The sequence below is a fragment of the Pristiophorus japonicus genome, chromosome 1 (genome assembly GCF_044704955.1).
Source record: "Pristiophorus japonicus isolate sPriJap1 chromosome 1, sPriJap1.hap1, whole genome shotgun sequence".
NCBI lineage: Eukaryota > Metazoa > Chordata > Chondrichthyes > Pristiophoridae > Pristiophorus > Pristiophorus japonicus.
In genome coordinates, this window is record NC_091977.1 from 501,409,984 (window position 1) to 501,423,545 (window position 13,562).

At 45.3% G+C, this 13,562-nt stretch overlaps 1 protein-coding gene across 1 annotated transcript in view; it reads right to left on the reverse strand.

The window, feature by feature from the left end:
* The window catches only part of col22a1 (collagen, type XXII, alpha 1), a 463,862-nt gene that overhangs the window by 19,746 nt on the left and 430,554 nt on the right, over positions 1 to 13,562 (reverse strand). Inside the window, exons 49-55 of the mRNA XM_070888428.1 lie at positions 13,211 to 13,264; positions 10,849 to 10,902; positions 10,516 to 10,569; positions 6,362 to 6,406; positions 4,371 to 4,424; positions 2,527 to 2,580; positions 1,280 to 1,333 (exon numbers count right to left, since the gene is read on the reverse strand). Coding sequence (XP_070744529.1) covers positions 1,280 to 1,333; positions 2,527 to 2,580; positions 4,371 to 4,424; positions 6,362 to 6,406; positions 10,516 to 10,569; positions 10,849 to 10,902; positions 13,211 to 13,264 — 369 coding nt within the window. The remainder of the gene's footprint in view (positions 1 to 1,279; positions 1,334 to 2,526; positions 2,581 to 4,370; positions 4,425 to 6,361; positions 6,407 to 10,515; positions 10,570 to 10,848; positions 10,903 to 13,210; positions 13,265 to 13,562) is intronic.

Sequence of the window (13,562 nt, forward strand, 5' to 3'; positions counted from 1 at the left end):
CAGAGAATGTGTAATAGATGGGAAAAATAGAGACCATTAATATGTGACACTAACACTGCAGTGAAATAGATGAGAGAGAGAAGTTGAAGCTGAATAACTGAGATCCCACAAGTTGCAAGAGAGCTGAGAGACAACGACCCTGATTGTGTGATATATCACGAGCAGAGACAATCTGCAACTGAGGTAAATGGCCAGCTAATCTGTTATTATGGTGTTGGTTGAGGGACAAATGTTGACCAGGATACGAGGAGCACTCACTTGCTCTTCAAAGTAGTGCCATGTGATTTTTTACATCCATCTGAACAGGCAGATGGGGCTCCAGTTTAATGTCTCATCTACAAGGCGGAAATAATAAATGGGGCTGCGTTATATTACATTGGTGCATTCACGTGAGATTGGTTGACCTAATTTTAAGAGACTTAACACATTAATAGTGGACAAAGGGATTTCATACTAATGAGCTCATATGTCTGTATTTCAACATCACACAGTGTAATCCCAGCCGTAAAATATTCACTAGTGAAATTATTCAAGCTTAATCAAAATTTACGGTGGTCTAGTTTCTTTGCCCTTCCTGTCCTGACAGTGGACAAGTATATGGCAACTGACAGGCTGAGCAGCACCCTAATTTGGTAACCAGACCGTAAACCTTGTTTGCACAAACGGTGCAACAGGCTGTTGTCGTGGCAAATCGGGGAGAAAAGAGAAGTACACCTACAGGCCTTAGAAAGCTATATCTGCGGTTCAGGCTGCTGGCTTTGGAGCCTTTATAACTGACGCAGGAGAGTCCTAATGCCCAAACATCTATGAGTCTCTCAAATCAAAAGATACAGCTTAACTTTATCAGACCCCTTCACTTTGCTGTTGGGCCCTTCTCAGACCCTCAGATCTGAGGAGGATCCCAGTACATCCACTACCAGCTTCCTGGGTTGCCCTTGCACATGGGCAACACCATAGATGCTGCAACAGGAGACTGGGTTGACTCATTTTACTCTGGATGCTGGGCCTCAACCTATTGCATGCTCAAACTCCACTACACTCCTGAAGGAAGGGAACCTCCAGACATTCATGGGCACAGGTCAGGAAAATCAGCCCCATAATTTTATTCCTCCCATCCCCCGTCCCCAAAATATGTAACTTTGGCATCCTTATATTGTGGTCAGTCTATTTTCTTGCATATCATCAATGGTTGTTAGGCAAATCTTGTACCAGTATAACAGGGCCTTCCCCCCCAGTTTTGCTCCTGTTTCTTTTATTAAAAATTAACTGCGAGACTTACCGGGACACCTGGAATACCAGACTTCCCTTCTGGGCCGGAAGGACCACTTTTACCCTGTAAAGACAATACATACCTAATTAGGGCAGAGTCTTATTACAGAATGGAAGTCTGCACCAGTTTTTTCTCCACATGAGCCAGCTAGTCTTATCCCACTCTTCTGCTTGCTCCCCGTACCCGGAGGTATTCTTTTTTTATCCAAGCAACTGTCTAACTCCCATGGACTCTGTTTCAGCAATAGTTTTGGCAGTGAATTACACATTCTACCCACCCTCAGTGGTAATAAATCTCTTTCCCATGAATTATTTCTGTGATTATCTTAAATCTGTATGTTCTCGTCATCTCACCAGTTAGTGGAAACAATCTAGGGTAGAAATTTGTCATAGGTAAGGAGACTAAAACGATACACAATAATCCAGGTGTGGTCTCACCAGGGCCCTATATAAATTGCAGTAAAACATCTTTAGGAAATTCTTTGCTTTTCTGAATGTGTCGGCTTTCAATATTTTTACATACTGAACTGTTCAGTAGATAACTGTCTATTCTGTCATATATGAAAGAGTTTTGAGTCAGCACTTTCATGTCTAGAGTGTTCGTTAATTTCCATCAGGACCAGCCATAAGGAGGTTCTGAGGCTTTAGACAAGGATGTGCTTATTTGTACTGCAAAAATGGCCACCATGCTCCACCCTTTATCAATGTTTGGTCCCCTTGGAGGATAATCCACACCCTGAAGTTTCACTGGAATGTGTAACTGGAAAACCCATCCCAAGGTCTCACTGACTTCGCAAATTGTAACTCGATCCTCTTTGACTTCCTGAAGTGACAGAGGACAGAGCTCCCCAGAAGACAGCAAGGGCCAGCCAATGTGCCTTATCCCAGTCCAAATTCATACCTACCCCAGCCGAAGTGCCGAATTGCCTTACCCCAGTCCAAGTACATCCCTCCCCGTCGCCGATCTCAGCCCCCCCCCATCCCCCCGCCGCCATTCTCAGCCCCACACCAGCCGGGGGGGGGGGGGGTGGGGGTGGGAGGGAGAGAGTGGAGAGGGTCAGGGCCTGAGCAGGACAAAGAGAGTCAGAGCCTCAGGTCCTGCTTCTCGGCACCATGAGCATGGACTGATTCGGGCCGGGAGGGACAGGGGCGGAGCTTGTCGCAGGCCTTTCTGTCAAAAAAAAGTGCAGTACCACTAGTTACATAGGTAACGGTTCCCCCATGATCTCAACTCTTCCTGAAATGCAGATATCTTACCTGATCACCTCTTAAACCAGGAGGACCCTGAGGTCCTGGAGGTCCTCGTTCACCCTAAAAACATAAAAAGTGATTCATAGTAAAACAGATACAGGTAAACCAAGCAGAATATTGTAAGTGTACTGATAGAATAAATAAGAGCTTCTTATTAAATTAGCATTTTGGGGGCCAATTGACCAGTAACTGTAGATTCTAAAGGTTAACTTGCAGATTTTGTGTTTAGTGTTTTTAGATTTCATTGCTGCTGCCTGGCACCTTACTGGAACACTCGTTCTTCAAACCCATTACATTGCTATACTGTGTTAACTTGGCTCAGTTGATAGCACTCTTGTATGAGAACGTGGATTTGAGCCCCAAGCATTGACTTGAGCTCATAATATTTGCTGTCACCAGAGAGAATTGGTGAGTAGAAAGACTAAAGCAGGAAAAAGGACTGGTGGGTTTGATGCCAAAATAGCAACCAAGTTGTGCATGCAAATAACAATAACAATTTGAACTGATATAGCGCCTTTAACGTAGTGAAATGCCCCAAGGTGTTTCACAGGAGTGCTATCAGACAAAATGTGACATTAGGAGATATTAGGGCAGGTCAAAGCTTGGTCAAAGAGGTAGGCTTTGAAGGAACATCTTAAAAGGAGGAAAGAGAGGTCGAGAGGCGGAGAGGGAGGGACTTTTAAGGAGGTAATTCCGGAGCTTAAAGCCTAGTCATCTGAAGGCACCACCAATGGAGGTACGATGTAAATTGAGGATGTACAAGAAGCCAGACTGGAAGAATGCAGAGTTCGCAGAGAGTTGTAGAGCTGGAGGTGGTTACAGAGGGGCTAAAAACAACTTCGAAAACCATCTACCCCTATTTCTTGATTTACCTTGCCTTTCACCTAGGTTTCTCAATTTACAATAAGACGTAATTCCACCAATGATTCAACCAAACTCAAACTGATTTACCACGAAAAAGGAAAAGCAGCTGGCAAGACCAAAGTGAACTTTAGGTTCTGGTAACATAGAAACATAGAAAATAGTTGCAGAAGTAGGCCATTCGGCCCTTCGAGCCTGCACCGCCATTCAATAAGATCATGGCTGATCATTCAACTTAGTACCCCTTTCCTGCATTCTCTCCATACCCCTTGATCCCCTTAGCCATAAGGGCCATATCTAACTCACTCTTGAATATATCCAATGAACTGGCATCAACAACTCTCTGCGGCAGGGAATTCCACAGGTTAACAACTCTCTGAGTTAAGAAGTTTCCCCTCATCTCAGTCCTAAATGGCCTACCCCTTATCCTAAGACTATGTCCCCTGGTTCTGGACTTCCCAACATCGGGAACATTCTTCCCACATCTAACCTGTCCAGTCCTGTTAGAATCTTATACGTTTCTATGAGATCCCCTCTTAAACTCCAGTGAATAAAGGTCCAGTTTATCCAGTCTCTCCTCATATGACAGTCCAGCCATCCCTGGAATCAGTCTGGTGAACCTTCGCTGCACTCCCTCAACAGCAAGAACGTCCTTCCTCAGATTAGGAGACCAAAACTGAACACAATATTACAGGTGAGGCCTCACTAAGGCCCTGTACAACTGCAGTAAGACCTCCCTATACTCAAATCCCCTAGCTATGAAGGCCAACATACCATTTGCCTTCTTCACCGCCTGCTTGGTTTTAACACTCTGACTTTGATTCAATGTGAGCCATTCTTATCCTGCACGTAGCAAGTAATGTTTCTGCACAAGAAGACCATCAGGTGTTCAGAGTTTTCTGTGTGATATATGCACTGCAGAGGATAAACTGTTGGAAAATGATCTTTAATTCCATTAAAGAATACCAAGACCCATTTTAGAAACTTACATCTTTCCCACGTGAGCCCAGCTGACCTGGAGACCCAACTGTTCCTGTTTCCCCCTGTAAGAAAGGAATACAAATTCATTTTAAAGGACTTTTCTGCACCTTAATGTTTTTGAAATGTAGCAACAGGAGGCCTGCATAATATTTTGGCTCAGAATTGATCTGGGCCTATCAATTGAGTACTGATGCCTGAAGGATCTATTCCCATCTCTGACTTCTAATACTCTATGAGACAAAAGTGAGATCCAAGCCATCAATATTTCAGTCAATGGCAATTCATCACAAGCGAAAATGTGTCTGAACTGGTTTTACTTGTTTTGGACTGAATATTTTGCCCCAGTATTTGTGTAGGGCGGCTCTACCAGAAGAAGAGTAGTGGAGAGGATCTTAAGTCTGCTTGTTATTTGGGTCTAGCACTACTCCAAGGCCTAACTACCAGATAACTTTTATCGTATCTCCTTGCGGTCTTCTCCTTAGTCTTAATGACCAGATCTTTCTCCTGCTCCAATAACTCAAGTACATTCTCATTTCATACATCATGCACATCAACCTTCCCTCCGCCAAATTTGTTAACCTTCCATTTCCCTATGTTGAATTGCATCCGCCATTTCTCCACCCACTAATTGACCTTATATAGATCCCTTTGAATTTATGTGTATTGATATAAATCATTTGACACTGTTCCCAATTTGGTATCATTTGCAAATTTAGACATGATAAAAGACAGTGGTGATGAAATTACCCTTTTGTGCACCTCCCGTTAGCACCACCGGGGGGGCGCTAATGGGGTGCAGAAGTGGTTTTTCCCGGGGAGGTGGGGGGGTAGCTGGGGGGAGTTGGGGGGCCTGGAGCCTACCAGCTCCCACAAATTTGAGCGGGAGTTAGCGGAGGAGCAAATGCAGTAGTGCCGTGCCCCATTGGTAGTGCCCTGGCCCACCATGCCAGCAATGATGTCATCGCCGTGCGCGGCGACACCTTTTCACCCTGTGGCAGCCCCTTTCCGCCCTGTGGTGGAAATTAGCCAGTGCCCCGTGAGGCTGACACTGGCGATACCTGTACCAGCCTCGCAGGTAACGAACCGGGCCATACATCTGTCGCAGGGCGAAAGTTAAAGGCGAGTTGCGTTGCGCCGCCATCTTATTTTTTTACCCCCCTCCTCCACTTACAGTCAGGCCGTTGTGCAGCGATGTCGCGGGGTCCGGTCTGCGATCGTGCAGCCCGGCACTCCGTATCCCTGGTGGCCGAGTGGAGGCCATCAAAAGGCCTGCAGAGCTTGGAAATTCCTTCCCCTTTAACGGAAGGGGAGGGGCGTTGAAACGCATCAGTGCTACAGAAAGGCCGGGTAGCGATTCGGCCAGGTAGCGACCCCGATCCCACCCGAAAGAATGTGGAGTGCCTGACATTGCATTTCACTTCCTGTGAAGGGTGATAACCTGAATTTCGCTTCTAGAGCGAGATAACCAACTTTGACCCCAGTGGCCCTAATTCTGAATCTTATGGCACTCCACTGGTAATTGGCCAACAACCATATATCTGCCTAAGCACTCATTGTTGTCTACCGACCAACCATTTGCCAAACCATTTTAATACATTCCCATCTATCCCATGGGTTGGACCTTATATAGTAGCTGATTATATGGAACAACGTCAATAACCTTCCTGAACACAAGACCACAAGAAATAGGAGCAGGAGTAGGTCATTTGGCCCTTTGAGCCTGCTCCGCCATTCAATAAGGTTCTATTCCTAAATCCTTTCATTCCCTTAGTATCCAAAAATCTAATGAGACCATAAGAAATAGGAACAGGAGTAACAATAATATCCACTGAACAGGAACCCTGGGTGAATTTTCCCCTCTATTGCCCAGTGACACTAAAGCCCAGTGGCTGCACATTTTTGTGTGTGTTGCAAGAATAATTTTCTGAAATATAAGCAGCATTTTATGATTCCTCTCTGTATTTCAGACTTCTGATTGTTTGACATTTCCAATACTTACTCTTGGACCGATTGAACCGGCAACACCTCTAAGGCCTTTAAAACCCTGTATGAAAGAGGTTTACAAATCAATAATTCAAATAAATACTTTCCTCTTGAGATAAATTTTGTTTCTGTCTGTCCTTCATTTAAGCATGGTGTGATATTTAACTGTCAAATATTCTAAACCATCTCAGTGAAGCCAAGCTAAAGAATGTGGATATAACATAAACCCTCATGGAAATTCGATCTGAAAGTATTTTGTTGAAATGTGAAATTGTTATTGGAGGTTTAACTTGCTAGTTAAGATTAATATTCCAGTAAAGATGCTATTCTTGATGTTTGAGTAGCTTTATTACTATAATATTAGTGCTACTTTCAGTGTCACAATGCGTGAGCTGAAAACAAACAAAAGCTGTCAGCCCAGGACCACAGGAGTTCTCCAGAATCTGATGCCGTTTTTTTTTTAAAGAACACTCCACTTTGCACGGTAGCCCATGTCAGTGATCAAAGAGGTACAGGCCTTGATAGTCCTCTCCTGTGCACCTGAGGATTACTCACTTCCCAGAAGCAAAAGAGAGGATGTAAGTATGAAGACCCAAAATGTTGGATCTCTGCCCCTTTATGTTGTCCTGGGATTTCTAGGGCTTCGCGAGAGTGGCAGAGTGCCATGGTCTAAAACAGGCAGAGGCAGAGCATTGCCATCTTGCCCTCCTTGCATTCCTTGCCCTCCTGCCTCATCATCCTGAAAGTTCACCAGTTGGGCGCATAGACATAGGAGCGTGTGTCTGAAATTTGAGGATTACATGAAGCTAGTCAGCAAGATGGAGAAGACCCAAAAGTAACCCTTTTCTTTTTCAGGGCTGGAGGCCTTCGAGCTGATGCTTGGGACAGTAGCCAAAGGCCCCTTAATTGGTGCCCATTACAGCTACTGCAGCCTCTCAGGCCTCCAGCAGCAGCTAATTTTCCACTTCAGATTCTGAGTGAGGAAGGCGCCTGTAACAGTACAGCCCTTTGGGGCTACTGATGAGCAGTGCTAAATTGTTTAAAATTCAAATCATTGCAGGATTGTGATCGCTTGCATCCTCAATGAGGCCTTTTAAAATTTAAATCCTCTCCTGCATGCCACAGCAAAGGTGGACTCCAAGATCATACTGGCATTTCCTGTGCCTAGCATTGCTATTGTCATGTATCTTACATTATTATATATAACTGTATCCTAACATGCTATACATGATTGTAATAAGATATGACCTGTAACCACCAGCATACCTTACCACCAGGGGTGCACTTGCAAGAGACAGGTATATAAGGACAGGTCTCAGGCAAGTACAGCATTCCAGAGTTGTTAAATAAAGGTGCAGGTCCAGAGTGACCTTGACTTCACTACATGCCTCGTGTGAATCTGTACTGAGGGGACAGGACTTTACAGTGGTGACGGGTTATGGGATTACAGAATCCACAGAATGGCGAACAACGGATCAGATGAAAAGTACAATGTGAGAGACAATTGGGAGGACTTTACAGAAAGGCTCCAGCAAAGCTTTGTATCCAAAGACTGGTTAGGCGACGATAAGGCAGACATGAGAAGAGCCCATCTCTTGACCAGCTGTGGCTCGAAAACATACGCTTTAATGAAGGATCTGTTGGCACCCGAGAAACTAGCAAGCAAGTCGTTTGAAGAATTGAGCATACTGGTAAGAGACCACCTGAAGTCAGCAAGCAGCCGACACATGGCCAGACACAGGTTCTACAACTACAGACGCTGTGTGGGCCAGAGCATACCCGACTTCGTGGCGGAATTCGGAGGTTGGTTAGTTTATGTGAGTTCTCCGATGAACTGAGGAGAGAAATGCTGAGAGACTTTTTCATTGAAGGAACAGGCCACGCAGGCATATTCCGAAAGCTCATAGAGACCAAGAACCTGACCTTAGAGGCAGCAGCACTGGTTGCACAGACATTCTTGGTAGGGGAAGAAGAAACGAGGTTGATTTACAATGCAGGTGCGACAACTAACGAAATAATGGAACAAGGAGTTCACAGCATTAGACAAGCTGCTACCCCCACACACAGACAAAACCGGGAGAACAGGCTTTCGACAGCAAGCAGTGGCAACAGAAGCCATCAAGGGCCACAGGAACGATCGTTCACACCTCATCAACCCACAATGCGAGCAATCAACTACAAACTGAGAGAAGCTCAAGAGAGATCAGCCAGACGCAGCTCATTCTTTGCAAGCAGTCTGTGCTGGAGGTGTGGGGGTGGGCACGCGTCAAGAAGATGTCAATTTCAGCAGGCTGTTTGCAGGAACTGTGAATGTACAGGGCATTTGGTCCGCATGTGCAAAAAAACGGCAGCTCGGCTGGTATACGAATCGGATGGATCGGAAAGCGGACCAGAAGACGGTGGGGACAGTTCCTGGGACACCGATGTACAGCGGGTCAACACGATCAATGGCCGCTGCTCCTCCAACAGGACGCCTCCTATAATGATGAGGGTCCTACTCAACAGGATATCTGTCATCATGGAGCTGGATACAGGAGCGAGTCAATCTCTCATGGGCGCTCAACAATTTGAACAACTGTAGCCGCATAAAAGAGACAGACCAAAACTCACAAGGGTCGACACCAAATAAGGACCGAGACCAAAGAAATCATACCAGTCCTCGGCAGCGCCATGCTCTCTGTCACACACAAAAGGACAGTGAACTGACTTCCCCTGTGGATTGTCCCCGGAGACCCCCCAGCACTGCTGGGAGAAGCTGGGTGGCAAAACTAAACTGGAAATGGGATGATGTCCATACCATGTAATTAGAGGAACGGACCTCCTGCTCAACAGTTATAAAGCGATTTGAACATCTCTTTCAGCCAGATGTGGGCACTTTCAAAGGGGCCAAAGTCAAAATCTACATCACATAGGATGCTAGACCGGTCCATCACAAGGCCAGAGCTGTACCCTATGTGATAAGGGAAAAGATTGAACACGAACTAGACAGGCTTCTGCGGGAAGGCATTATATCACCTGTGGAATTTAGCGACTGGGCAAGTCCCATCGTTCCAGTCATGAAGCCTGATGGATCCGTACGAATCTGTGGGGACTACAAATCTACCATAAACAGAGTCTCCCTACAGGACCGGTACCCACTGCCCAGAGCGGAGGACTTATTTGCCACATTGGCTGGAGGTAAACTTTTCTCAAAACTAGACCTCACATCTGCGTATATGACGCAAGAATTGACCGAGGAATCCAAGCTACTCACCACCATCAACACACATCGAGGCCTTTTCATGTACAATCGATGCCCATTCGGCATCAGGTCGGCAGCTGCCATATTCCAGCGCAACATGGAGAGTCTGCTCAAGTCCATCCCGGGGACGGTTGTATTTCAAGACGACATACTTATCACGGGCAGGAACACCGACTCCCATCTCGGTAATTTGGAGGAAGTACTAAAGCGGTTGGATCGGGTAGGCCTACGAGTTAAGAAATTCAAGTGCCTGTTTCTCGCACCCGACGTTGAATTTTTGGGCAGAAGGATTGCCGCTGATGGAATCCGCCCAACAGAGCCCAAAACAGAAGCAATTCGCCTGGCACCCAGGCCCCGGAATGTCTCAGAACTGCGCGCCTTTCTTGGGCTACTCAATTACTTTGGGAACTTTATGTAGAACTTAAGCACGCTGCTGGAGCCTCTCCACGTGCTGCTCAGGAAGGGGTGCGATTGGTTTTGGAGGGACGCCCAGGAGCGCGCCTTCAATAAGGCACACAACCTTCTGTGTTCCAACAGTGTTTTGACTTTCTTTGACCCAGGTAAAAAGCTAGTTCTCACATGTGATGCGTCAGCGTACGGGGTCGGGTGCGTTTTGCAACATGTCAATAGTGCTCACTACATGCCTCGTGTGAATCTGTACTGAGGGGACAGGAGTTTACAGCTATAGCAATAACGACTGAAAACATGATGATGTCAATATACCATTATTATACAATTTGAATATGCTTACCCATATATGCCTCAAAACTGGTAGAATCAAAGCAGCACATGTTAACTAAACACTTAACACATCTCAACATGAACAAGTAGCACCCTTGGCACCAGTACATTGCAGGAATAGGAGTAGTTTTTCAGTTCAGCAAACTACAATAAAATGCATTCTATAGCATTATAGATTCAATACTTACAGGGATTCCTCGGAGTCCATTCCTGCCAGGAGGTCCAGGGTTACCTGGCCTGCCCTGAAATACAGAAGCAGAGGTTGTTGAATAATGTTTTTCCATGGAATAAATAGCTTTGAAAGATTCCTCATTTACATCAGCTATTACCCGAAGTGTGAAGGAAACTTCAACTTAAGTTACTTCCAATAACAAATATTTGAAAGCGTTTTGGCCACAGTATGAGACTTATTTTAATAAACAGCATACCCAAATGATTTTGTTTTCTCCCATGGGATAATGAGAATATTCTATTTGTAGTTAAAAACTGGATGGATTAATAAGAATATTTTAGTTTCTTACCGGCTCTCCTGCATCTCCAGGTTTTCCATCCTTTGCATCTTTTCCTGCAAGTCCCTATAGATATAAAAAAAACAATAGTTGACCTACTCCATTCCCAAGGACAGCAATCTTCACCTGCACTTTGCTTGGAACTATTTCCCAGGCACCATGCATGCATAACCCCAGTGCACGTCAGTTTCTCCTTGTGGACCTCTGTACATGCACCAGGACTCCAGGCATGAATGGGATGAGTGGCCTGAAAAAGTCAGTTGAGCTCAGAGGAGATGCTTGGGGAAAATATGAAGGCTTCAGGGAGAGTTAAAATGGTAGCTCAGGAGCCAGAAAGGGGAGCGTCATTGCTGAGAATGGGGAAAAAGAAAGAGAGGCGAGGTCAAGGAAGCCAGCATGGATTTGTTAAAGGCAAATTGTATTTAATTAACTCAATTGAACTTTTTGATGAGGTAACAGAGAGGGTTGATGAGGGCAATGCAGTTGATGTGGTGTATATGGACTTCCAAAAGGCGGTTTTTTAAAGTGCCACACAATAGGCTTGCCAGCAAAGTTGAAGCCCATGGAATAAAAGGGACAGTGGCATCATGGATACAAAATTGGCTTAGTGACAGGAAACAGAGAGTAGTGGTGAACGGTTGTTTCTCGGACTGGAGAACGGTATACAGTGGTGTTCCCCAGGGGTTGGTACTAGGACCACTGCTTTTCTTGATATATATCAATGATTTGGAGTTAGGTGTACAGGGCACTATTTCAAAATTTGCAGATGACACAAAACTTCGAAGAATAGTGAACAGTGAGGAGGATAGTGATAGACTTCAAGAGGACATAGACAGGCTGGTGGAATGGTCGGACACGTGATGGATGAAGTTTAGCCCAGAAAAGTGCGAAGTGATACATTTTTGTCGGAAGAATGAGGAGAGGTAATATAAATTAAAGAGTATAATTCTAAAGGAGGTGCAGGAATAGGGAGGGGCACAAATCATTGAAGGTGGCAGGGTAAGTTGAGAAAGTGGTTAAAAAAAATATGGGATCCTGGGCTTTATAAATCGGAGTGACTCCTGCCAACGTACCGGAAGCTAGACAGCTTCTGGTTCGTTGGCAGCAGTCGTGTCCTTTATAAATAGAGGCAAAGAGTACAAAAACTAGGAGATTATGGTGATTCTAGGTACAGCAAGCAAGAAGAAACAAAAGCAAAGTAAAGAAAAATTGTACAAACAAAGAACAGTGGGAAAGAGAGGAAGAGGAAGCCGAGGAGATGAGAGGAAAGCTATAGGTACTGGAAGGAGGAGCAACAAGAGAGGGGAAGAGTCTTCAGAAGAAAAGGAAAGGAAAGTGAACAATTTTTAAATAGTAGATGGAGAGGCATGCCAGAAAGGATGTCTGCAAGTGAGCAGACAGACAGCTGCAAAGGCCCAGACATTCCACGGGGTTATCACCAGCTTCTCATTGTCATTTTGGTAGGAGAACTGCAATTCTGATGTAATTGACAATTTGTGTGTTTCTCTGAGATTCCTGCTGTCTCCCTCTGGAAGATGAAAATCAGCAGTAGGTAGCCCCTTGGAATTTCAGAGCCAATTTGCTAGACATCCTGAAGATGCTGAATGATGGACTGCTGCAACAGGTCAAGGTCTGGGTGGAGGGCGGGGGGGGGGGGGCGGGCTGTGGTGGGGGGGAGCGGGGGAACCATGGTAACTTCATTGCTGCAGATATCCAGATTTGTGCTAGTGACTGAATGGGGAGGAAACCAATTCCATCCTGGCGTCCTGGGTGCATATATACCGATGGTGCTAGAAATCTTTATTAGGGAACATTTTATTGGTAACAAGGATATGCAGAGCGTGATCATATTGCAAAACAAGACATTTGTTCGAAGTACCCATGTTCTAATCTCCTTACCACGCCAGGTGAGAGATATACTGTACCCAAGGCTTGGCAGCATGGCCCAGGCACAGTGTGATCCTGAGGACAGAAGGGGTTACTATGAGGGAGACACAGAAGAGGGGGCTTCAGTCCTGAGCACTTAACCATTTGTCCATGCGGAATGCCACGGGATATCAACCGTATTATGTATCATGCTGTTGTTGTGCAAACAGCATATCCGCCAAATCACCGTCAGCAACACCACACGAGATCCATTGGTACTGAAAGCGTGTCGGAATTTCCTTGGAGCTGCTCCCATTCCGCCACCGTAACTTTGCCGGAAGTGCGACGGAAATACCATTTATGCGCGTAAATTGGGTTTTCACCGCATTTCTGGTGAAGTTACAGTGGAAGAGTGGGAGTAGTTCCAAGGAAATTCCTGGCCTTTGAGAGTTTTAAACAGTGGTTCCCATTTTCCATGCAAAATAATGTTTAGAGTTGGATTACTTACAGGTGGTCCTAGCAATCCGGGAGGTCCCTGAGTGCCTGGAGAGCCTTCCTTCCCCTGAAAATATCCACAGATTTAAATATTAACAGGGCTCAGAATCCATTTTTTTGTTGTTAATTGGTATCTATACTAGCACAGCTCTTCCCAAGTTACACCTCCACTTTCACTCTATCTGCCACTTTCTTCCGTAGACTAGTTCTGGGTAATGGCTTGTATCAATGCTGAATGCCATTGGTCAATTGCTGGGATACATTGTATGAATGATTAGATTCTCCTATTGACACCACTGCCTAACTAAAATTGCCAGTTGAACTAGGCTTCTTTAAATACGTAGAAACCAAACTTTAAAACTTTC